This window comes from Cydia pomonella, chromosome 6 (genome assembly GCF_033807575.1).
Source record: "Cydia pomonella isolate Wapato2018A chromosome 6, ilCydPomo1, whole genome shotgun sequence".
In the NCBI taxonomy this organism is placed as follows: domain Eukaryota; kingdom Metazoa; phylum Arthropoda; class Insecta; order Lepidoptera; family Tortricidae; genus Cydia; species Cydia pomonella.
The window spans coordinates 6,711,668-6,739,661 of record NC_084708.1 but is presented as its reverse complement, the minus strand read 5'-3'; the positions used below and the strand labels follow the sequence as shown (position 1 = coordinate 6,739,661).

At 37.0% G+C, this 27,994-nt stretch overlaps 1 protein-coding gene across 1 annotated transcript in view; it reads right to left on the bottom strand.

Annotated features, from left to right (window-relative positions):
• LOC133518811 (prolyl endopeptidase) overlaps nt 1–27,068 on the bottom strand; it is a 51,135-nt gene extending 24,067 nt beyond the window's left edge. The window contains exons 1-2 of the mRNA XM_061852531.1: nt 26,908–27,068; nt 20,298–20,399 (exon numbers count right to left, since the gene is read on the bottom strand). Of these exons, the coding sequence (XP_061708515.1) occupies nt 20,298–20,399; nt 26,908–27,051 (246 nt within the window). The 5' untranslated portion in view covers nt 27,052–27,068. The remainder of the gene's footprint in view (nt 1–20,297; nt 20,400–26,907) is intronic.
• Nucleotides 27,069–27,994: the final 926 nt, after the last annotated feature.

Genomic DNA, 27,994 nt, shown 5'->3' with positions numbered 1-27,994 from the left:
CACTGTACTGTTTTAACTTTTAAGACACTTGTGTCTATGTTTTGTACTCATCAAGAATGTTGTAACGAGCTTAAGCTCAAACTTAACTTCACTACGAACTGAAGTATCCAACAAACGATTCTTTATAACAGCTAATTGGGTGTACACTCAAAGAAATACTTTATCGATCTTCATCCTCGTGACCCAATTAGATATGGTTTTAAAATTGAAAGCAGTAAGCCAGCGGCGATATGGAAGTATGGATAGCTGGAACAGCGAATAATTGATTTATTATAGTTTGTAATTAGTACAGTTACGCATAAATAGCAAAACAAGAAATTTTGCGCCAATCCGAAAAGCCGGAAATTTAAATCAGACTTTTAAAAAGTCGGAAATTTTGACTAAAAAGCTGCACAACTTTTGAGGTAAGAAAACACCGGCTGCGTGCACGTAGACGTGCATGAGCGCGTGCGCTAAAATGTTGCTTGATTTGCAAAAGCATGACAAACCAAAAGCCGACCTGTTAAATTCGGCTAGACCACATTATCAACAGGCTGGCAAAGCTAACCAGTCGATCCTAGCCTAACCTGGTAAACCAGCAATCCTTGTTGCGACTAAATAACGATTAGGTATCAAGTCGTACAAGACAACTTAATGACTTAATATAAAATATGCATAAGGTCGCCCCTATAGACCTCGCTTGAGATCTAGGACGATGCTATCACACATCTGCAACGCGCCCTTTCCTTGTCAGCTTATTGTTGCAAATAATGTTATATTAATTGTATATTAAGTTCAAACGATTGCGATCTAAAACAAATTATAGCCTAAACTATATTGATAATTGCTGACCGTGACATTATTGCGACAAAAAAGTTTATTTATTTATGGTCATGATGCAGAACGGACACAATGGGAGCGAAATAAACGACGCGAGTTTTATTCGGACAAAAAAAGGAATGCACTTTTTGAATATTATTTTAAATAGGCCGTGACATACTCGTAAAAATATAGTTTTATTTACCCTAAAGGGTTCTTTTGTATAGCATCAACTTTGAAACCAACACGATCAACTCGACACACTTTAATATCGATATTGTTTTTAAAATTGAAAGAAAACAACTCTTCATTTAGAAGTAACATAATATTTTCTAAATTTAACTAAGCTGATGGTATATATTTTTGTTAGACTTATTGCATAGTATAAATTCTGAAAATAACTGCTAGGACATTGGATTATGGGGGTTCCAATCGCCATGTCGCGGACGTGACTTGAATTAACGATGGGCAGGAATATTGATCAGCTGTGAGTAGTAGTTCTAGGGTGATAGTGTTGGAAACGCATTCGACATAAAAAGAATACAATTTGTTTCGATAATAAGTACTGGCAGTGCAGTTAGTGCACACCAATAGTACGAGCAAAGTGCACTGCGAGTACCTAATGTCAAATCATGTTGAGATGTTTAAAGTTCGACCCCACTTTACCTACCAGGAGGTTGCTAAAGTAGGGCGCACTTGGGTAATAGCGCATGCAGCTACCGACCAGCAATAATTTTCAATAAATAATTATGAGAGTCATAACTGTAAAAACAAGTAGCAATTAAAATCATTGTATTATGTGTATAATAAAATTATATTATGTCTGTGGCCCTAGTGAAAAAGGGTACAAGTCTCTGGCAGTTTAGGTGTATAACGGCATAAGTGTTACGTGGAACTTACACCCCTTTACACCTGCGCTGCCAGAGACTTGTACCCTTTTTCACTAGGGCCACAGATGTGTAAATTGTATTCTGTGTTGGTATAGCAATCTCTCAGATTTATATAATGTATATTCTCATTTCTTTATTAATTTTATTTTTCTTTACCTTTTGTAAGAATTTGATATGGAAAAGTAGCTACAGTATGTAATTGCATGATTTCTATAGTAATCTAAATTGTATTATTTTTTTTCTTATTTAATGCATGTTAATTATAAGATGTAATGTTTGGAAAAGATGTGTCCCGCCGAGTTTCTTGCCGGTTCATATTGGGATACCCTCCTCCAATTGAGGGGGGATTTAAATCTTCTCGGGTCAGAGGTGTAGGGCTAGAGCCGGTGTAGCTTTATTTGACGTTCATAAGCGCATTGAAATATGCCTACTTGAATAATAAACTATCTTTATCTTTATCATACACAAATCAATTTAGTCCTACAGTGAGCTCGACACAAATAATGAATATAAAACAGGTGCTTTAAATTTTGTCCAAATAATTTAGAAAGAAAGATCCGTGATGTTAAGCGAGCCTCTGGAGCATAGGTATCGCGACCGGTTTCTTGGTCTGTAATGATCTGTTGCTAATCGTAATCTTTGGCAATGTATCTTAATGTATAATGTACGAGTAATTTAATGGCCCTTGTGTTAAATAAACCGTTACACACACACACACGTTGTTTTTTTTACGTTAAATCAGTGTCAAGTGAACGTGATTGATAATTGATACTTTGTTCATACCAAACATTCCGAGGTAATAAATCACAAGATGTTTTATAAGACTTCGCTCAAGTCATGTAAAGTTGGATAATAAACACACATTATGCGTAGTTAATTGCAAGTGTGCATTTATGTAACATTACTTTTTCGTTGCTCCAGCGAGTTAAAGCGATTTAAATTTCTTCCCGATCAATTTGGTAGGCGTATATTAAACTCCTATGTGCAAAAAATATCCTAAATTTAAAGTTAGAAGTACACATTCAAGTGAATAGCAATCTGCGGTCACCAGTATGTGAACTAAAAATAACGAGTAATAAAAATAAGTTTTTTGACAAAAAATATTTTTTTTACAGTACAAATGGGGCTACTTTATAGCACTAGTGCGAGAAGTAGCATATTACGTTACTGTGTCGAACATTTAAAGGGCCATATGTACTGTAAAACGTTGTACGATACATGTGCGAATAGGTAATTCGCAACTCGTGTCGATTTAAAACACTCCCTTCGGTCGTGTTTTAATTTATCGCCACTCGTTTCGAATTTCCTATTTTTCGCACTTGTATCGTAATGTACTATTATACGACTTTTTATCGCTGACTGTACTTTTCTCTCCACAGGCAACTAGTACTCATCGAGACAATTCTAACAACCCGAAACACAATTCTTTTGCGTTGTTTTATCACAGAGTTCCCATGGCCACCTCCTGTCTCCATCATCAGATCAGCTCCATGTCATCATAATATTGCATTGTCATCCGACTTACATACGTATGCAAAATTTCAGCTCAATGGGAAGTGGATTATATTTAGCTTCTAAGCTTTGACCCACACTAACATACATACTAACAGGGCAAATTAAATAAAAGCTTGTAATAACAACACAGGGCGCTAGTGGCCTAGAGGTAAGACGTGCGGCTCCAATGCCAAACCGATGGTCGTGGGTAAGAACAAGGAGGAAGTCAGATAGAGTGTATGATGCAAATGTCGAGGAAGAAAATTTGTGTGTATGACATGTCTGTCGTTAAGCGCAAGCCATGCTACGTGCCCAGCATCGATATATTTAAATTATAATGCACACGTAGTGACAAACCAGCTACATTAGATACAACTACAATGACACAAATAACAGCATAAATTCGTGCGTTTTATAAAAAGACGATAAGACACGTAAGCAGGGACTGAAAAACCGCAAAAGACCGGTAACCTAAAATAAAGGTATCAATTGAATAGGTATCCAAAGCTAAGGGTACCCGAATAAAATCGCAAAAGACCGATACCTAAGATAAGGGTATCAATTGAATAGGTATCCAAAGCTAACGGTACCCGAATAAAATCGCACAAGACCGATACCTAAACTAAGGGTATCAATTGAAAAGCTATACAACTGTAACGGTACCCGAATAAAATCGCAAACGACCGATACCTACACAAAGGGTATCAATTGAATAGGTATCCAAAGCTAACGGTACCCGAATAAAATCGCACAAGACCGATACCTAAACTAAGGGTATCAATTGAAAAACTATATAACTATAACGGTACCCGAATAAATAAAATGTAATAGGTACATTTTTCAAACGGTACCGCTACAGTTGAAAGGGTACCGTACGGTACCGTTTCAAGTAGACTTCTACTTTGGAATCCAAGATGGCGGCCGTGCACTCTGTCATAAAAGTCGTCATGGATATCGTTTTATAGGTTTTAGGGAGTGCAGATTTCGAAAATGATGACCATTTTGGAATCCAAGATGGCGGCCGTGCATTCTGTCATAAAAGTCGTCATGGATATCGTTTTATAGGTTTTAGGGAGTGCAGATTTCGAAAATGATGACCATTTTGGAATCCAAGATGGCGGCCGTGCACTCTGTCATAAAAGTCGTCATGGATATCGTTTTATAGGTTTTAGGGAGTGCAGATTTCGAAAATGATGACCATTTTGGAATCCAAGATGGCGGCCGTGCACTCTGTCATAAAAGTCGTCATGGATATCGTTTTATAGGTTTTAGGGAGTGCAGATTTCGAAAATGATGACCATTTTGGAATCCAAGATGGCGGCCGTGCATTCTGTCATAAAACTCGTCATGGATATCGTTTTATACGTTTTAGGGAGTGCAGATTTCGAAACTGATGACCATTTTGCAATCCAAGATGGCGGCCGTGCACTCTGTCATAAAAGTCGTCATGGATATCGTTTTATAGGTTTTAGGGAGTGCAGATTTCGAAAATGATGACCATTTTGGAATCCAAGATGGCGGCCGTGCATTCTGTCATAAAAGTCGTCATGGATATCGTTTTATAGGTTTTAGGGAGTGCAGATTTCGAAACTGATGACCATTTTGCAATCCAAGATGGCGGCCGTGCACTCTGTCATAAAAGTCGTCATGGATATCGTTTTATAGGTTTTAGGGAGTGCAGATTTCGAAAATGATGACCATTTTGGAATCCAAGATGGCGGCCGTGCATTCTGTCATAAAAGTCGTCATGGATATCGTTTTATAGGTTTTAGGGAGTGCAGATTTCAAAAATGATGACCATTTTGGAATCCAAGATGGCGGCCGTGCACTCTGTCATAAAAGTCGTCATGGATATCGTTTTATAGGTTTTAGGGAGTGCAGATTTCGAAAATGATGAACATTTTGGAATCCAAGATGGCGGCCGTGCACTCTGTCATAAAAGTCGTCATGGATATCGTTTTATAGGTTTTAGGGAGTGCAGATTTCGAAACTGATGACCATTTTGCAATCCAAGATGGCGGCCGTGCACTCTGTCATAAAAGTCGTCATGGATATAGTTTTATAGGTTTTAGGGAGTGCAGATTTCGAAACTGATGACCATTTTGCAATCCAAGATGGCGGCCGTGCACTCTGTCATAAAAGTCGTCATGGATATCGTTTTATAGGTTTTAGGGAGTGCAGATTTCGAAACTGATGACCATTTTGCAATCCAAGATGGCGGCCGTGCACTCTGTCATAAAAGTCGTCATGGATATCATTTTATAGGTTTTAGGGAGTGCAGATTTCGAAAATGATGACCATTTTGGAATCCAAGATGGCGGCCGCACGGTGGGCTGAAAATCGGCTTTCATAGAAATAGAAACCAAAGTATTAATTTTGAACTTTTTTTATTGGAATAGCTTTTGTTGGGTTTTATTATGTCCAAAAATTAATCTTGGCTAATTTGGTTGGAAAAATAATTAATAATATTTTTTTTTTTTCAACCTCTTTGTATGGCGGGTATCAGAAAAATCGAGTTTTCTCCGAAAATAAAATTTAACAGTAATATCCTGACAGATGATTTTAAAACCAATTATTCTTGATTTTTCCACATAATTAGAATTATCCTACAGGGTGCACTTTTTTTTTAAATAGATGTATTTTTTTATTTTTTTTTGTATTTTTAAAGAGCTTTCGAAGCGCCTCGTGTAGGCAACGGGTGACAAGAGGGCTGGCTCTTACCTCGCACAACGCATTGGCATTGCTGTCTAGCGCGGCAATGCCGCCAGCCTTCTAGGCACCTTCCCACAAGGCACCCAGCTGGAGCCAATTTTTTACTTATAACTTTAGTTGTAGTTTTAGTTTTGAATCTATTTCCTTTTTAGCTTTACGTAGTTTTGTTTAAGGTATATTTGAATGTAGTTTTTATTTTTTATTTTTGAATAATATATTCTTAGACGCTACTTACTATAGATTAATTTTGGGACATAATAAAACCCAACAAAAGCTATTCCAATAAAAAAAGTTCAAATTTAAGACTTCGGGTTCTATTTCTATGAAGGCGGATTTTCAGCCCACCGTGCGCCGTTTTGTCACCTAACTAGTGACGGACGGACGGTCATTTTTTGGTAGGTACATGGAGATTGTATTCCTTACGCCCGACTTCCATATTTAAATTGTATCAATTTTATAGTGACATCTGGTGGCGTAGTTTGCATAATCGGAAGTCGACTTTAAGAGCCCTTAATCCTTGGAGCGTTCTCCGATTTCACGAAATAACGCTCGATAGATGGCGTTGGCGCTCGGTACGCGAGCGCCGGCAACGCGATGCGCGTATCAATGCAGACTAGAATAATCTTGATAGTTTTCAATATAATTTCAAGCAACATTAATTTTAGTGTCATATGATATCATATGGGCACTCTTTATTTTATTGTATATGCACAGTAGTTTTTTTTTTATGTACACTACTACTAAGTGTACAGACTACAGAGTGTACTATAACCCTTGCTCTTTATTCTGTCTCTTTCACACCAATGGAAAATGAAGAAGTTACTAAATGACTGCAGGTATAAATAAAGTATATTAGTGCGATAGAGAGACAGATAGTGTTTCGTTGTCGTATCGTAAACGATTGGCATGTTGGCCACACACTTGCTTAGTGCCTAGCCAAAATACCAATCGTTTGCGTATATTAGTGCGATAGAGAGAGAGTAGTGTTTCGTTGTCGTATCGTAAACGATTGGCATGTTAGCTACGCACCCATGATACCTAGCCAAGAAGCCAATCGTTTGCGCATATTAGTGCGATAGAGAGACAGATAGTGTTTCCTTGTCGTATCGTAAACGTTTGGCATGTTGGCTACGCACCCATGCTGCCCAGCCAAGATGCCAATCGTTTGTGCATATTAGTACGAGAGAGAGACAGATAGTGTTTCGTTGTCGTATCGATTGGCATGGTGGCTACGCACCCATGCTGCGTAGTCAAGATGCCAATCGTTTGCGCACATTAGTGCTATAGAGTTTCAGTGTTATTTGAAATCACGTTAGGGTTTGTATTATTATTTTTGACCCGAATGAAGTCCATCCAGGTTCTTATGATGGAGTCAGGAGTTGGTCACCAGAACTCCTAATCTACTCATTATAATTCCATCGTGCTTGGGCTCAAAAGATATGCCCTGACGAACACCATCGATCTAGATGAGGTCCAGGGTCTCATGACGGAGTCAGGAGTTGGTCACCAGAACTCCCCAGAACTCCTAATCTACTCATCATAACTCCATCGAGTTTGGGCTCAATAGATTTACCCTGATGAGCACCATCAATCTAGATGAAGTCCAGGGTCTCATGATGGAGTCAGGAGTAGGTCACTAGAACTCCTAATCTACTCATTATAATTCCATCGTATTCGAGCTCAATAGATTTGCCCTGACGAGTACCATCGATCTAAATGAAGTCCAGGGTCTCATAATGGAGTCAGGAGTTGGTCACCAGAACTCCTAATCTACTCATTATAATTCCATCGTATTTGGGCTCAAAAGATTTGCCCTGACGAGTACCATCGATCTAGATGAAGTCCAGGGTCTCATGATGGAGTCAGGAGTTGGTCACCATAATTCCTAATCTACTCATCATAACTCCATCGTGTTTGGGCTCAATAGATTTGCCCTCACGAGCACCATCAATCTAGATGATGTTCAGGGTCTCATGATGGAGTCAGGAGTTGGTCACTAGAACTCCTAATCTACTCATTATAATTCCATCGTGTTTGGGCTCAAAAGATTTGCCCTGACGAGTACCATCGATCTAGATGAAGTCCAGGGTCTCATGATGGAGTCAGGAGTTGGTCACCAGAACTCGTAATCTATTTATCATAACTCCATCGTGTTTGGGCTCAATAGATTTACTCCGACAAGCACCATCAAATTACCATTATGATGAATAGATTAGGAGTTCTGGTGACCAACTACTGAGTCCATCATGAGACCCTCGACTTAATCTAGATCGATGGTACTCGTCAGGGCAAATCTTTTGAGCCCAAACACGATGGAGTTATGATGAATAGACTAGGAGTTCTGGTGATCAACTCCTGAGTCCATCATGAGACCCTGGACCTGATCTAGATTGATGGTGCTCGTCAGGGCAACTCTATTGAGCCCATACACGATGGAGTTATGATGAGTAGATTAGGAGTTCTGGTGACCAACTCCTGACTCCATCATGAGACCCTGGACCTCATCTAGATCGATGGTGCTCGTCAGGGCAAATCTTTTGAGCCCAAACACGTTGGAATTATAATGAGTAGATTAGGAGTTCTAGTGACCAACTCCTGACTCCATCATGAGACCCTGGACTTTATCTAGATTGATGATGCTCGTCAGGGCAAATCTATTGAGCCCAAACACGATGAGGTTATGATGAGTAGTTTAGGAGTTCTGGTGACCAACTCCTGACTCCATCATGAGACCCTGGACCTCATCTAGATCGATGGTGTTCATCAGGGCAAATCTATTGAGCCCAAACACGATGGAGTTATGATGAGTAGATTAGGAGTTCTGGTGACCAGCTCCTGACTCCATCATGAGACCCTGGACCTCATCTAGATTGATGGTGCTCGTCAGGGCAACTCTATTGAACCCAAACACGATGGAGTTATGATGAGTAGATTAGGAGTTCTGGTGACCAGCTCCTGACTCCATCATGAGACCCTGGACCTCATCTAGATTGAAGGTGCTCATCAGGGCAACTCTGTTGAGCCCAAACACGATGGAATTATAATGAGTAGATTAGGAGTTCTAGTGACCAACTCCTGACTCCATCATGAGACCCTGGGCCTCATCTAGATCGATGGTGTTCATCAGGGCAAATCTATTGAGCCCAAACACGATGGAGTTATGATGAGTAGATTAGGAGTTCTGGTAACCAGCTCCTGACTCCATCATGAGACCCTGGACCTCATCTAGATTGATGGTGCTCGTCAGGGCAACTCTATTGAACTCAAACACGATGGAGTTATGATGAGTAGATTAGGAGTTCTGGTGACCAGCTCCTGACTCCATCATGAGACCCTGGACCTCATCTAGATTGAAGGTGCTCGTCAGGGCAACTCTATTGAGCCCAAACACGATGGAGTTATGATGAGTAGAGTAGGAGTTCTGGTGACCAACTCCTGACTCCATCATGAGACCCTGGACCTCATCTAGATCGATGGTGCTCATCAGGGCAAATCTTTTGAGCCCAAACACGTTGGAATTATAATGAGTAGATTAGGAGTTCTAGTGACAAACTCCTGACTCCATCATGAGACCCTGGACTTTATCTAGATTGATGATGCTCGTCAGGGCAAATCTATTGAGCCCGAACACGATGAGGTTATGATGAGTAGTTTAGGAGTTCTGGTGACCAACTCCTGACTCCATCATGAGACCCTGGGCCTCATCTAGATCGATGGTGTTCATCAGGGCAAATCTATTGAGCCCAAACACGATGGAGTTATGATGAGTAGATTAGGAGTTCTGGTGACCAGCTCCTGACTCCATCATGAGACCCTGGACCTCATCTAGATTGATGGTGCTCGTCAGGGCAACTCTATTGAACCCAAACACGATGGAGTTATGATGAGTAGATTAGGAGTTCTGGTGACCAGCTCCTGACTCCATCATGAGACCCTGGACCTCATCTAGATTGAAGGTGCTCATCAGGGCAACTCTGTTGAGCCCAAACACGATGGAATTATAATGAGTAGATTAGGAGTTCTAGTGACCAACTCCTGACTCCATCATGAGACCCTGGACCTCATCTAGATCGATGGTGTTCGTCAGGGCAAATCTTTTGAGCCCAAACACGATGGGATTATAATTAGTAGATTAGGAGTTCTGGTGACCAACTCCTGACTCCATCATGAGAACTTGGACTTCATCCGGGTCAAAAATAATAATGCAAACCCTAACGTTATTTCAAGTGAAAATGCGTTTTTCAGAAAATCGCAGCCAAATAACACTAGACCTTACTCATAGTGTTGTGTTCCTGCCGGTGAGTAAGGTTGCCAGAGCTCAACGAGGGGCGGGAGGGGGTTAGGGTCGGCAACGCGCATGTAACTCCTCTGGAGTTGCAGGCGTACATATGCGGGCCGTATGCTTGTTTGCCACCGACTTAGTATTAAAAAAAAAGTAACACTGAAAATCCATCAATAAGCGAGTCTGTTAAGCATACTGTAAAAAATGAACTTTTATTAAGATTTTCTAATCGCAGTATAAAGCACTTCTCGGAACTCCGTAGCTGATTACGATCGCAACGAATGCCTGACAATCGAGCACAGGTCCGTCCTCTAAGCGCGCTCCGCGCGGACTGCGAGCGGGGCGTCGCTGCTGCGTGATTTATACGTGTTTTAAAAAAATATAAATTTACGGCAATGTAGGTCCCATAGTTACGATTTTTTTTTATAGGTTAACATAAAGTTACAGTTTGCTATAATATTATTTTTAAAGCAAAATATGCGTACAATTTGCGGAAATAAAATATAATAAAACCCTGTTTTCGCCAAAAAAATGAAGAAAACTCGGAAGGTATTTTATCAGTTTTTTCAAATGAATCTTCGATTGTTAATCATTCCAGCCCCTCGTACGAGATATGTTGAATCAAATTGTAGTCATTCATGTACCAAATGATTCTTGTTTATAGCAAAATTGAGAACCGAAACGCCACATCTCACTGCAAAATTTGGAAAAGACTCCCAAAAAACCTCATTAAAAAAGAGGTTTAAAAGAGAAAATGAAAATTTGAACTGTTGGAGCCCCTAGTTTAGGAAACGATTATTTAAGTACGTTATCAGTTTTTGAATAAATACTAATAGTTACGTCGTAATCTTGAATGAAAAAGGAAGCATTTTATAAAATACGCTCGTCTGTAGGAATAAGGACTCTTAAGCAAAAGTTAGAGATGTCTCGATTCAATTAATATAAATCGCCTCCATCTTAACTAATGTTAACTACATTTCTAAGTGTCGCCCCATGAGGAAGACTGACACCGACTAGGCCAGAGTCGAAACGCGAGTGCAAGACATTCACCATGGAATTCGTGGATTTAGATAAAGTGAAAAGTATAAGTAAATTATGTTATATTCATAATATAGGTCCTCTGGGATCCTCAGATATTGATTTTCATCTCAATCTGAGCTTAAATGCCGAAATGAAAAATGGCGTGCGTTTTCTAAAAATTTGACCTCGGAATCATAATAAAGGTCCTCTGGGATCCTCAGATATCGATTTTCATCTCAATCTGAGCTTAAATGCCGAAATCAAAAATGTAGTGCGTTTTCTAAAAAATTGACCTCAGATTCACAATAAAGGTCCTCTGGGATCCTCAGATATCGTTTTTCATCTCAATCTGAGCTTAAATGCCGAAATCAAAAATGGCGTGCGTTTTCTAAAAATTTGACCTCGGAATCATAATAAAGGTCCTCTGGGATCCTCAGATATCGATTTTAATCTCATTCTGAGCTTAAATGCCGAAATCAAAAATGGCGTCCGTTTTCTAAAAATTTGACCTCAGATTCACAATAAAGGTCCTCTGGGATCCTCAGATATCGATTTTCATCTTAATCTGAGCTTAAATGCCGAAATTTAAAATGGCGTGCGTTTTCTAAAAATTTGACCTCAGAATCATAATAAAGGTCTTCTGGGATCCTCAGATATCGATTTTCATCTTAATCTGAGCTTAAATGCCGAAATTTAAAATGGCGTGCGTTTTCTAAAAATTTGACCTCGGAATCATAATAAAGGTCGTCTGGGATCCTCAGATATCGATTTTCATCTCAATCTGAGCTTAAATGCCGAAATCAAAAATGGCGTGCGTTTTCTAAAAATTTGACCTCGGAATCATAATAAAGATCCTCTGGGATCCTCAGATATCGATTTTCATCTCAATCTGAGCTTAAATGCCGAAATCAAAAATGGCGTGCGTTTTCTAAAAATTTGACCTCAGGTTCACAATAAAGGTCCTCTGGGATCCTAAGATATCGATTTTCATCTTAATCTGAGCTTAAATGCCGAAATTTAAAATGGCGTGCGTTTTCTAAAAAGTTGACCTCAGGTTCACAATAAAGGTCCTCTGGGATCCTCAGATATCGATTTTCATCTCAATCTGAGCTTAAATGCCGAAATCAAAAATGGCGTGCGTTTTCTAAAAATTTGACCTCAGATTCACAATAAAGGTCCTCTGGGATCCTCAGATATCGATTTTCATCTTAATCTGAGCTTAAATGCCGAAATTTAAAATGGCGTGCGTTTTCTAAAAATTTGACCTCAGAATCATAATAAAGGTCTTCTGGGATCCTCAGATATCGATTTTCATCTTAATCTGAGCTTAAATGCCGAAATTTAAAATGGCGTGCGTTTTCTAAAAATTTGACCTCGGAATCATAATAAAGGTCCTCTGGGGTCCTCAGATATCGATTTTCATCTTAATCTGAGCTTAAATGCCAAAATTTAAAATGGCGTGCGTTTTCTAAAAATTTGACCTCGGAATCATAATAAAGGTCCTCTGGGATCCTCAGATATCGATTTTCATCTTAATCTGAGCTTAAATGCCGAAATTTAAAATGGCGTGCGTTTTCTAAAAATTTGACCTCGGAATCATAATAAAGGTCCTCTGGGATCCTCAGATATCGATTTTCATCTCAATCTGAGCTTAAATGCCGAAATCAAAAATGGCGTCCGTTTTCTAAAAATTTGACCTCAGATTCACAATAAAGGTCCTCTGGGATCCTCAGATATCGATTTTCATCTTAATCTGAGCTTAAATGCCGAAATTTAAAATGGCGTGCGTTTTCTAAAAAATTGACCTCGGAATCATAATAAAGGTCCTCTGGGATCCTCAGATATCGATTTTCATCTCAATCTGAGCTTAAATGCCGAAATTTAAAATGGCGTGCGTTTTCTAAAAATTTGACCTCGGAATCATAATAAAGGTCCTCTGGGATCCTCAGATATCGATTTTCATCTCAATCTGAGCTTAAATGCCGAAATCAAAAATGGCGTGCATTTTCTAAAAATTTGACCTCGGAATCATAATAAAGATCCTCTGGGATCCTCAGATATCGATTTTCATCTCAATCTGAGCTTAAATGCCGAAATCAAAAATGGCGTGCGTTTTCTAAAAATTTGACCTCAGGTTCACAATAAAGGTCCTCTGGGATCCTCAGATATCGATTTTCATCTTAATCTGAGCTTAAATGCCAAAATTTAAAATGGCGTGCGTTTTCTAAAAATTTGACCTCGGAATCATAATAAAGGTCCTCTGGGATCTTCAGATATCGATTTTCATCTCAATCTGAGCTTAAATGCCGAAATCAAAAATGGCGTGCGTTTTCTAAAAATTTGACCTCAGGTTCACAAGAAAGGTCCTCTGGGATCCTCAGATATCGATTTTCATCTTAATCTGAGCTTAAATGCCAAAATTTAAAATGGCGTGCGTTTTCTAAAAATTTGACCTCGGAATCATAATAAAGGTCCTCTGGGATCTTCAGATATCGATTTTCATCTCAATCTGAGCTTAAATGCCGAAATCAAAAATGGCGTGCGTTTTCTAAAAAATTGACCTCAGATTCACAATAAAGGTCCTCTGGGATCCTCAGATATCGATTTTCATCTTAATCTGAGCTTAAATGCCGAAATTTAAAATGGCGTGCGTTTTCTAAAAATTTGACCTCAGAATCATAATAAAGGTCTTCTGGGATCCTCAGATATCGATTTTCATCTTAATCTGAGCTTAAATGCCGAAATTTAAAATGGCGTGCGTTTTCTAAAAATTTGACCTCGGAATCATAATAAAGGTCCTCTGGGATCCTCAGATATCGATTTTCATCTCAATCTGAGCTTAAATGCCGAAATCAAAAATGGCGTGCTTTTTCTACAAATTTGACCTCAGATTCACAATAAAGGTCCTCTGGAATCCTCAGATATCGATTTTCATCTTAATCTGAGCTTAAATGCCAAAATTTAAAATGGCGTGCGTTTTCTAAAAATTTGACCTCGGAATCATAATAAAGGTCCTCTGGGATCCTCAGATATCGATTTTCATCTTAATCTGAGCTTAAATGCCGAAATTTAAAATGGCGTGCGTTTTCTAAAAATTTGACCTCGGAATCATAATAAACGTCCTCTGGGATCCTCAGATATCGATTTTCATCTCAATCTGAGCTTAAATGCCGAAATCAAAAATGGCGTCCGTTTTCTAAAAATTTGACCTCAGATTCACAATAAAGGTCCTCTGGGATCCTCAGATATCGATTTTCATCTTAATCTGAGCTTAAATGCCGAAATTTAAAATGGCGTGCGTTTTCTAAAAAATTGACCTCGGAATCATAATAAAGGTCCTCTGGGATCCTCAGATATCGATTTTCATCTCAATCTGAGCTTAAATGCCGAAATTTAAAATGGCGTGCGTTTTCTAAAAATTTGACCTCGGAATCATAATAAAGGTCCTCTGGGATCCTCAGATATCGATTTTCATCTCAATCTGAGCTTAAATGCCGAAATCAAAAATGGCGTGCATTTTCTAAAAATTTGACCTCGGAATCATAATAAAGATCCTCTGGGATCCTCAGATATCGATTTTCATCTCAATCTGAGCTTAAATGCCGAAATCAAAAATGGCGTGCGTTTTCTAAAAATTTGACCTCAGGTTCACAAGAAAGGTCCTCTGGGATCCTCAGATATCGATTTTCATCTTAATCTGAGCTTAAATGCCAAAATTTAAAATGGCGTGCGTTTTCTAAAAATTTGACCTCGGAATCATAATAAAGGTCCTCTGGGATCTTCAGATTTCGATTTTCATCTCAATCTGAGCTTAAATGCCGAAATCAAAAATGGCGTGCGTTTTCTAAAAAATTGACCTCAGATTCACAATAAAGGTCCTCTGGGATCCTCAGATATCGATTTTCATCTTAATCTGAGCTTAAATGCCGAAATTTAAAATGGCGTGCGTTTTCTAAAAATTTGACCTCAGAATCATAATAAAGGTCTTCTGGGATCCTCAGATATCGATTTTCATCTTAATCTGAGCTTAAATGCCGAAATTTAAAATGGCGTGCGTTTTCTAAAAATTTGACCTCGGAATCATAATAAAGGTCCTCTGGGATCCTCAGATATCGATTTTCATCTCAATCTGAGCTTAAATGCCGAAATCAAAAATGGCGTGCGTTTTCTACAAATTTGACCTCAGATTCACAATAAAGGTCCTCTGGGATCCTCAGATATCGATTTTCATCTTAATCTGAGCTTAAATGCCGAAATTTAAAATGGCGTGCGTTTTCATAAAATTTGACCTCGGAATCATAATAAAGGTCCTCTGGGATCCTCAGATATCGATTTTCATCTCAATCTGAGCTTAAATGCCGAAATCAAAAATGGCGTGCGTTTTCTAAAAATTTGACCTCAGATTCACAATAAAGGTCCTCTGGGATCCTCAGATATCGATTTTCATCTCAATCTGAGCTTAAATGCAGAAATCAAAAATGGCGTGCGTTTTCTAAAAATTTGACCTCAGATTCACAATAAAGGTCCTCTGGGATCCTCAGATATCGATTTTCATCTTGATCTGAGCTTAAATGCCGGAATTTAAAATGGCGTGCGTTTTCTAAAAATTTGATCTTGGAATCATAATAAAGGTCCTCTGGGATCCTCAGATATCGATTTTCATCTCAATCTGAGCTTAAATGCCGAAATCAAAAATGGCGTGCGTTTTCTAATTATTTGACCTCAGAATCATAATAAAGATCCTCTGGGATCCTCAGATATCGATTTATATCTGAATCTGAGCTTAAATGCCGAAATCAAAATGGCGTGCATTTTCTAAAAATTTGACCTCAGAATCATAATAAAGATCCTCTGGTATCCTCAGATATTGAGTTTTCATCTTAATCTGAGCTTAAATGGCCAAATCCAAGATGGCGGGCGATCATTCAAATTGAGTGACCGGTTTGTATTGGGGTATCCGATCGCGTGGCAAGATACTTTTACTTAAGGGTACCGTTTGGACGGAAGCTTGTTTGGATACCCAAAGTATTGATATCGCTTCCGGAATGCTATTTTAACGGTCGGGTACCCTTTCAAAATTGTTTTAAAGTCTAAGGGTACCGTTTGAACGGAAGCTTGTTTGGATACCTAAAGTATTGATACCGCTTCCGTAATGCTATTTCAACGGTCGGGTACCGTTTCAAAATTGGTTTAAAGGTACTTTTATTTAAGGGTACCGTTTGGACGGAAGCTTATTTGGATACCCAAAGCGTTGATATCGGTACCGAAATGCTAGTTTAACGGTCGGGTACCCTTTAAAAAGACCGGTCAAAACCGTTTTTAAGGGTACCTTTTCAGTCCCTGCACGTAAGTCAGTCGCCCGCCAACTATTACTTACGTCAAGTAAAAAATTTATGTCATTTATTTATTTAAGCTTCATTGCACGATATAAAATTGTACAAATGTCGGACTTAATGCCTTAAGGCATTCTCTACCAGTCAACCATTGGGTCAAACAGAAACTTGTAGTTAGTGCAGGATTGTAAATACCATCATGTCATTGTCATGTTACGGGCATGTTATTAAAAATATAAGAAATCTGTAAATGTCGCTATTTGTTACTATGTTTATCCTAATATCCTAAGCATTAAGTATATCTTGACAGTGATTACTCAAGTACATAAATTCATTGTTTTGTGCAAAACTAGGATCATGATCATGACATATACATATTTTATCGACTGTTCCCTACTACTACAGCAGGCTTTTTATTTATTTATTTATTTATTTATTTAAACCTTTGGGAAACAAACAGGCAAGAACAACACATATAGTTAATCAGATTACACATTCATAAGCCAAACAGTTTCCACTAATGAATAATAACAATTATGTTGCTCAGAAATTAACATTAATATTAAAACATGCAAAACTCAAATAACACTAACTGTTGAAAACAATATTAACAAATTGGCAAGTATGCTGAAATATACTAACTAAACAATATTATTATTAGCTGTACATTTTATTGCAGAAACAAACTGCTGTAATGATAAATGGAATATATCAATATCAGAAAATTTTTCATTATAAGTTCTACACGCTCTAGCTAAGAACTTATTTCTTGCATATGTAGTACGACCAAAGTTAATTGCAAATAGGCTTGTGGAGCGAGTTCGCCGATCAGGACATCTAATTGAAATTTTAGACAAAAGATTGGGAGAATCAATAAGGCCATGTATGATTTTGAACAAAAATATCTGATCTCGAATTTCTCTACGGGTTTGAAGAGAGAAATTGTCAGGGCAAAAAGATTTAAATTTATATTTCATTGTTCTGATAAATTTGTTCTGAATTTTTTCAATTGTGTTAATGTGAACATTGAAATGAGGATTCCAGACTGTAGTAGCGTATTCTAAGTTGGACCTAACAAATGCGTTAAAGAGAAGTTGCAGAGTCTTAGGGTTTGTAAAATCCCTGCTTTGTCGGAAAATGAATCCCAACATTCTGTATGCTTTTGCTGAAATTTTGTCAATATGTGAAATAAATTGTAGTTCGCTATCAAGATTTAACCCTAGGTCCTTCACTTCAGACACAATCCTTAAATTTTTGTTGTTTAATGAATAATTATACTCTATCTTATTGCGTTTTCTTGTAAATGTAATGGCACAACATTTTTCGACATTCAAGTACAGTTCATTCATAGAACAATAACAACTCAGTCTATCAAGATCAGCTTGAAGTTTCATACAATCGTCACTTGATTTAATAATGGTGTATATTTTAGTATCGTCGGCATATAATAATAAGTCAGAAAATTTGAAACAATCAACGACGTCATTAATGTAAATGTTGAATAATAATGGACCCAAATGGGATTACGGCATGTCTTAACGCTTACGACGTACCATGATTTAGCACTGGTCTCTTTCGCGCTGTCAGAAAGCGCATCATGTCAAGCGCGATAAACTCAATCATAATGGTTTAATAGGTATGCCTACTGTAAGTACTGAAACGTGCTATCATATACAGGTGTGTGCAATATAATAGTAGTTAATAAAAAATATATATATCCCATGTCGACCACCGGTCTGGCCTAGTAAGTAGTGACCCTGCCTATGAAGCTGATGGTCCCGGGTTCAAATCCTGGTAAGAGCATATATTTGTGTGATGAACACGTATATTTGTTTCTGAGTCATGGGTGTTTATATGTATTTAAGTATTTATAATTATAATATATTACATATATCGTTGTCTAGGTACCTACAACACAAGCCTTATTGAGCTTACGGTGGGGCTTAGTCAATTTGTGTAATAATGTCCTATAATATTTATTTATTTATTTATTATTATTTATTATAAACGATCTTCATCGCAGTGTACTAATGGTCCATCATTCGGACTTTGTTTTTGATTTTTGACCGTCTACTTGGTTTGACATGGGCGGCACTATCACCAGAGCCTGAAAAAACTTACAGTTTTCCCCTGATTTTCATTTTCTTATTGACTGCTGGTATTGTATTACATTGCACACAGCTGTAGGTAAATAATCGGGAACCTCGGGAAGGGTTCCAAGTCTGCACCATTATGACTTATCATTAATTATGTCCCAATGACCCTAGACGTATTACGTATTTTGTTTCGATTTATTTATAATGGTGACCGGTCTGGCCTAGTGGGTAGCGACCCTGCCTATGAAGCCGATGGTTCTGGGTTCAAATTCCGGTAAGGGCATTAATTTATGTGATGAGCACGGATATTTGTTCCTGAATCAAGGGTCTTTTCTATGTATTTAAGTATTTATATATTATATTATATATATCGTTGTCTGAGTACCCACAACACAAGCCTTCGTGAGCTAACTATGGGGCTTAGTCAACTTGTGTGTCCTATATTATATTTATTTACTAATCAAAGACCGCCAGAGATAATTACTTTGAGATCAATGACCTTAGCGATCAAGTTTTAATGTGATTAAACTTTAATAATTAGTAAAATAATTGGGGTGATGAGGCCTGTACGGAATCACGGATATGATGGTCGTATTAGTCTGTGACAACCTGATAGTGACAGTGTCCGTCTCTTTCAATCGCATGGTGTAAACAGTGACACTTGTTTTATAACGTGGATTTTAATTTTAATTATCTAGTTCGTCAAATCTGAAACGAACATTCTCATCTTCATCTTCATCATTCTGCGTTAAAGACTTGCCTTTTGCCAGAGCAAGTTTATTTTTTTTTTGTTTAAAGGGAAAGTTGCAATAGAATCTAGTATCGACGGTATCAAATAAGGTTACACCTTTAAAAGTAAAAGACTCACAATAGTCATGATAAATGTGAAGTTAGCTTAAATATGTTTAATTTTCGGAGAATAATAACTTTTGGAATCGAATGTTTTATTCAGGAATGAGGAATCATTTTGGACGCATCAAAAGCTGTATAAGAAAGTCATTGATGATTAGGTGTTGTGAGCTGAGCCTATCTTCAGGCAACAAGTTGGTGAGACAGCGTATATTTTTATGAGTTGTAAGCTCACGCAAAATTATCAAAACCCCCTTTTCAAATAAATAAGTTAAAAACACCAAATGAAAAATTCAAAACTTTGTACAGTCAAGTGCAAAAATATGTATCGAATAAATCGTCTCATAAATATGGTACTACGGTCTTATTACACTGGAATAAAATGCTATGGGACATATTTTGGAGTAAGATTTACACTTGACTGTACTACCCAAAATTTGCGTTAGATTGATTGGATGCGTATGGGTGCAGCAAGTTCAGGTCCTTTACCGAACGCAGAATAATATTAGGTACGCATTTTGAGAAGTAACTTTCATGTTAACAGCTTATGTGCAAGAATAGTTACAAGTGTTTATGGTGCGTTTTAGACCAATGTTCTTATTCTTTTTCTATCGAGCGATAGTTGTTTAATCAGGTTTCGAATCGATGAATTTATCAACCAAAGGGTTCAAGATATTAATATTTCTCCCGACTGCGTCAGGAGGGTAATGTTTTTGCTGTATTATGATCTAAAAGACCGCTACGATTTTTCAAAAACTGCTGACTGAACCCACTCCGCCTTAAGCTTTTAATTGTTTTAAGTTACAAGCATTTGGTCCCTTACCTTGGTCCCATGATAATCGTCGACAACGCTCTCGTCCCGCCGCGCCACCGGATACTCGAACGTCATGTTCCTCGGCAGCGTTGACACACGAGCGGTCGCGCACTGCAACAACGCAAACACCACATAGTACGCTAGCATCGTGCGGACAGCCACCGGCGACTGACCTGGCTTGTACGGCCACTTATACTTGTAGAGAATACGAATTTGTTGCATAGACAACGCACCGATCCGTGCCCGTAGTCCTTGCTAACGCTCGACGATGCGATTTCTGATGCTGACAGCTTCATGGTGGATTGATGTTTGTTTTTTTATGACAGCTGTCAGCAAAGAGGATACCACTTCGTTTATTGCCAGTATGTAGCATTAATATAATTATGTAGATCAGGATTTCTTGTAGTCGTCATCAAATATACAGCATGTATCTGAACGTAAAGCAATTACTTAAACCCGTTAATGTTTAGGTCATATTGAGCAAAAAAAAATATAGACTCTCCCATGGGCAATTTCAACATCCGACCAGCAAAATGTATGACACGGCCATTTTTTTTTTCGCGATTTCGGGGTTGGTCCCATAGTAAAAGTTGCTGACCGAAACATTAAAGGGTTTAAGTAATTGCTTTACATTCAGATACATACTGTATAGTGACGGCTATAGTGGCCAAAAATATACCGTAATTTACCTTTGTAACCATAAAAATAAGGATGTGTTCCGATATTTTTTGCCATTGGCCGTCACTATCTATTTCATGTCAACTGTACGTACACAAAGCAAAAGGGTGGATATGTTTGTATCATAAACTAATTACTTTGTACGTACCTAGCAGAGTTTGATAAATATATTTATATTTTAATAGATTTTCAATAAAGCTAAATTATATAAACTATTTACTGACTTGTTGGAGTTTTGAGTTAATTATTTGAAGATTTTTAAAATGCTTAATATCAAATCCGATAATGCTCATTAAATGATTACAATAACAAATAACATATCGGTATTTACAGTTAAGAACATAACCCTCGAACAAGTAAACACAACAACGTAGTTTACGACATACACAATGTATAATCGTATTCTTCTCACATTTATCAACTGCTATTCCGGTAGGCGGCTTAACTTCAAGCGACGAAGATTAAATCTTATACTTATAGGGTATATAGGGTAAAACCTAGTGTAATTACAATTAGACAAGATTTGCGCCTGCTCAGCGTTCTCAGGGGGCCTAACCAAGATAACGCGAGTTGATAGAAAACGCGAATCGAAATTTAAATATATGGAAATAGGTTCTGTACATTGGTTTGTGTAAGTCCGAGAGATCAAATATATGTAGGTTTAAGATTTATCCCACCGCCTAAAAGCCGCTCCCATACAATCAAAGTTCTCTAATTTTAAAACGACATGCTTAAATTACATGAAACTTTGTATGTACATTTACGTTAAATATATCTATATCTTGTACCAAAAAAAAGTTCTTGTGACTTATTTTTGGTAAATAAGGAAATACAGTGTATAACTGTATAACGTAGTAGGGCATTCCTACCAAATGATTTCAAATGATCATCAAAATATAAAAAAAAACTTTATAAATACGATATTATGATATGTTCAATTTTGATTTGGAGTTGTCATTCAGAAGACACATAATAAAAAAGTTATTCTCGTTATTGTAGTAGGTACTACAGTTTTTAATGAACTATTATTTATATGCAAAGAAGACGCCAGGACAGATTGGAGACCGTTTTAGAAAGTGAACTTTGTATAAATGAAAGTAAGAGTTATAGATATAAATCAGACAAATTACTATATATTAAGATAAATAGCGTGCCCTAATCTTGGCGGGGTTTTAATCTTATTCTTGTTTGTAGCTTTTTCTAGGCTCCACTTTGCAATTACGACTGATTAAGGGGAAACAGTAGTATTTTTTCCAAACAAACGTTCTCGACATGTTCTTCCCTGGATTTTGGCCCCAGGTGAATATTTTTTATACCTGTGTCTGTACGTTTTGCTTTATTAGGTGTTCTTGTTTTTATAAGAACTAGGTTACTTTAAAAAGCGCTAAAAATGGCCAACTAAATGCGCCGTAAATAGACGCCTAGCACATAAAATCGGAAACAATAAACGCAAAAATCAAAACGGTCAGATCAACACAGATAATTTCTTGTTTGTTCTATTTCTAAAATTTCGTTACGATTGGTTAAGTTTTGAAGGAGGAAAAAATGTCGAGAATGGAACCTCGATTTCTGAGATTTTTACGCAGGCTAATCGTCTAAGCTGCAGTTGACCTTCACACTAATTTAAGAAGCCGCCCCCGTCAGCGTGACGGAGATATTTACTTAAAATTCTCAAATTCAAGAAGGAGCTCAGTTGGCATTTCCTCTTTAAAAAAAACTGAAAAATGTTCAAGTGGAATTTAAGTTATTTAAGAATTTAAGTAAGTTATTTAAGAAGTTATTTATCTTTTTTTTTTACAAAAATTTGACATAATCAATAAAAAACCTATACAAATGCTAAATTTCTCAATGAAAAACTTTAGAAAACGATGTTAAATATTTAAAAACACAACATATTTTTATAATCTGGAAAGGAAAATGTGAAATAATCAACTAAATAACCTATATAATAATTGTTGCTATTTGCTTTTAAGCTGTTAAAATGTGAAATAATCAACTAAATAACGTATATAATAATTGTTGCTGTTTAAGCTGTAGGTATCTTTTACTTAGGTGTGCTAATGACGATTAAGGAATTTGACTTTATTTATGAATTACCTTTAAAACAATCATAAATCAACAATTTGTAATTACATCTTTAGATAAGAAAATGTTAATTTATGAACTAAATAACATATACATACAAACAAATTCCGACTTTCTCAATGAAATACCCTTAAAACAATAATAAATATTAATAAACACAGTGTTCACCGCTATGTGCGGAAAAATATGTATTTTTTTCCTGAAAAGCCATAGAATCATTAGTTTACGGGACAATGTACTGTCCCGTATTGGTTTCGCCAAATTACGGGAAAATGAAAGTTTCGTGCCTGAAATACGGGACAACCCGTAAAATACTGGACATCTGGTCACCCTAGCCCTAAGCCAGTATAAAAGCATGATACTCCTAAAGACCAATGGAAAAAAAGATCAAGCGAAAATTTGGATTTTTTTTATTTCAACTGTCATTTCCGCGTTGCCGTCGTTTGCACTAAACTTTAAGTTTTTAACCTCATTGCCACAGAGAGTCAGTAAATGCTAAACCTTTGAACAAAGAAGCCCCGCCTATCATGTACGGGGCGTCATCGCGAACCTTGTCGAAGGTTGATACTGAGCCGCGCGCGTCATTTGACAGATTGGGAGTTGGGAGGTTCGCCCTAAAATCAAATTACTGCTCCAGTCGTGCATAATATTTTGTAAATAAACAGCCTCCTTTTAGAAAGCAAAATTACAGCGATAATATGTCGTACAAATGTCTATTTATATAAAGTAACTAAGTTGCTAGCAATGACCTGCAATGCTCTTATATGCCTATATCAAGAATATCTAAAGTAGGTATGTGGCATTTCAACTACAAATGTAGGCTACTATATTAAATCTTATGACAACCACATAAGGTATCTTCTCATGTGGATTTGTGGCTACAAAAAGTACTGCTACAATTATATTACTTTGTTACTTAAAAAAGTAAAGAAAATGATCCCACTTTGGCTTTGGCAACTCAGGGAGGTCTTTTTGACTAGACTTAAGTTATTCTTAAGTTTTGTTTTATTTAAGTATTTTTTTTGTGTTTATTGTATATAATAATAAATATATTTTATCATAGTAGTTACAATAAATTCTAAAGTCTAGTGATATTTGGTTAGCGTTATATTTAAGCAAAGCAAAGAGTTCTCATGTGGCACCCTACAGATGGGTCAAGATCGCAAGGCTCTCAAGGAACAAGATGGGAAGACGAAATTATACGTACAGTGGGACCACTCTGGACAAGGGTGGCGAGAGAGAGAAGATACTGGAAGGAGTTGGAGGAGGCCTTTGCCGATAGGCACACTGAACTAAGAGACTTCATATGACTATTCAAGACTATCAAAAAGAACAATCATGTTCAGAACAAAGGGCTATATAATAAAAAAAAATATTTAAGCAAAATAAATTTTCTTACTTTGGCTAATATTACTAATTCCCAAATTTTTTATTAGCTAGTACTTACAATTTTCAAAATACGCCCCGAGTTTGAGACACTTGATTTCAGAAAGAATGTGAAAATATTTTGGTAGGTACTTATAATTACGTTACGTGATAATGTGCAAAACACAATTGGGCACCATACTGCACACTGCAATAAAACTGCAAGACACCCATTTATATCAGCTAAATGCGAGATATATCTGTACCTACTCTAATTTACACTCTGTAAAGTCTGTAATCACAATTTATTTATAGACAGATAACTTTGTCAACTTTGTGTAAATCTAGCTGCAATCTGCTGACATTGTATAAATTTATGAATTTTATGATGTGTAACACATTATCAGGGGCATGGCTACCGCCGTAACTGCCATATCAATTATACGGGGCCCCAGGCCACGGGGGCCCCCAACGTGTGTTTTTGTGAGAAATCTTTACCCTTCCTAAGGGCCCCCAAACAAATTTTTATATGGGGCCAAGGCTTGCTACGCCACTGCACATTATCATGCATAGTATTTTATCAATATTTAAAAAGACTCCATAATTAATTTGTTTGGGAAGCAAAGGATATGTATGTATAGTTTAAAATAATTATAAAACATAGTAAGATTGATATTCTTTGTTATTAATCAAATAAAAAGAGTTTATAAAATTAGCACCAAGTTACTTGGACGATTATGACTAATCATAAATTTAAACAGAGTCAAATATATGCTGAAAACAGCTTTCTGAATCAGAGGACCTACCCCAAACACCAAAGTTCGCAAATTGCGGGCATCTTTCTTTTTAGGGTTCCGTACCCAAAGGGTAAAACGGGACCCTATTACTAAGACTCCGCTGTCCGTCCGTCTGTCACCAGGCTGTATCTCATGAACCGTGATAGCTAGACAGTTGAAATTTTCACAGATGATATTTCTGTTGCCGCTATAACAACAAATACTAAAAAATATGGACCCCTCGGTGGGCGAGTCAGACTCGCACTTGTCCTTTTTTTACTCCAATTAAGGCATAATTAGGGTGACAGAGTAAGATGCCCCCATGCAAACTTAGGTGTTCGTGGTAGGCACTCAGATTTCTGAATTACGAATGTAGAGGAAAAAATTAATAACCGTTGAAATCTTACCTCTTCCATAACAAAGTGCCAGCCATTTTGCAGGTAACTCGCAAAACCATATAGAAACAATATACTTTGGTGAAAATCTGCTTTATAGCATAGCTAAGCATAATCTATGTTTTAGTTAAAACTCTTTCCACTGTAGCCACTCACTCATATTTTTTCAAATCCGCTTATTAGTCCCTTAACAATAAGAACACAATGATTTCTGTAATGTATGAAGTATCAGTAACATATTGGTAGTATCATATTTAGTGCTGTGTATGGATGAGCTACTGTAATCTAATGACAATATCCTTACAGTATGTCTTTATCAGTAGCCTAGAATAACTCACTTATTTACTATGCACTTGTGCACTTACTTATCGGATAGATAGACACAATAGACAGTGAAGTTCCTGTATGGATCTCTACTTTCATATAAAATACATAAAAATTACGACAACAAACAACAAAAAAAATACAATACAAAACAAACAAAAACAATTACAATAGGAAAACTACATGGTTAATACAAAATTATATCTGAAAAATGAAGTGACAAAATATAATAGCAATATACCTTATTAGGTAGTCAAGTTTGTATGAGAGATCAGCATCAAGATACCCAAAAGGTAACTTGACATCAGTCCAAGTGGGGACCATTTTAGTGACATTTTACAAATTTATGCATTCAAAACTATTGAAATATAATAATAGTAAAGTTACTTAACTTGATTGTTGAAAAAAAAGTGGCTCTAATCATCATTTACTTAAGTATTTTTTTTTGACCACTGACTTTAAATAAAAACAATGACCAATTTAGCACCAATAATGTGATATTTTTGCTCATTGGTTGAATTGAGTACAATAATCATATCTCAGAACTTGACTGTAGATTATATAGGTAGGTAAAGCAAAGCACTGATTATTTATACACTACTAAATGCACAAAATAGGTACATTTATTATAGTTGATTGAAATCGTATATTTCTTTGAAAGATGAGAAGATCTCGATAATAATGGATATAATATCTTAATACGATACACATATACAAACGCCATAGGGAAGTGTAGAAAATTCTTGATATCATTCGCTTGGATAACCTATGAGGGTAGCTAATTAAATATTTCTCTCATAAAATCCATTTAATTCATAGTTATTCTAGCCAACGTTAGACGGTAAAAGCCCGCTAACCAATTCGTCCTTACAATTATCCTTATCTACGAAACCTACAGCAACTATTTAATCGTTGATCGTACGTACACAATTCAAATCCACAGAGCTGTCACAAATTAGATTCAGGTTAGACAATGTAAACGGGAATATAACTTACAGGTAACTGATGAAAAGCAACAGGTGTAGGTGTGAGTCTCCGGTTAATAACCAAATTGCTCTGGTTATTATTTAATGCCGGAGAAATTGGCAAAATCCGGCGATGATTAGTAAAAAAGCGACGCACAGCCTTGTATGCTGACATTTAGCGTAGTGTTGCTATTATTTAAAATATTGACATTGACAAGGGATATTTGAGATAACCTTTATCACGCTGAACATCACAAAACCGCTGTTTTTGATTAAGCTACTGCAGACTAGATGGCGCTGTGCCCACTCTTGGGAACAAAATTTTACCCATTACCTTTTTTTTTTGCAAACATGTAAGTCGGGTGACTATGCAATATTATGGTACAGTCAGCGTCAAATACTTCGTAGCAGTCAAAGTAGCCAAATAGTTCGGTACACCATATATTTAGTATGGTAAGCTGACTGTACCTCCCGAGCTGATCTGTTGGACACAGGAGGTGGCCATTGGAACTCTGTGATGGATGAAAAAACGCAACCCTAATTGTGGGGTTTGGGGTTTTTAGAATTGTCTCGATGAGTGTTAGTTGCCTGTGGTATGAAAAGTACAGTCAGCGATTAAATCCTAAAATGATTTTTTTGCTAATAAATACTATAAATAGCTCAAGTTTTTATTAGTCAAAAATTTCATTTTTTATAGAATTCACTTATTATGTAGTATGACGTAGTGATTATATGCTCTTTGGTAGTATGTACATATAAGTGAAGTTTCCGCTCTATTGAATAATAAATAAATAAATATTATACGACATTATTACACAAATTGACTAAGTCCCACAGTAAGCTCAATAAGGCTGGTGTTGAGGGTACTTAGACAACGATATATATAATATATAAATATTTATAAATACTTAAATACATAGAAAACACCCATGACTCAGAAACAAATATCCATGCTCATCACACAAATACATGCCCTTACCAGGATTTGAACCCGGGACCATCAGCTTCGTAGGCAGGGTCACTACCCACTAGGCCAAACCGGTCGTCGAATAATGGAAAGTGGGTTTATTTAGCTTCCAAGATTTGACCCGAACACACATACAAACATTGCAAGTTAA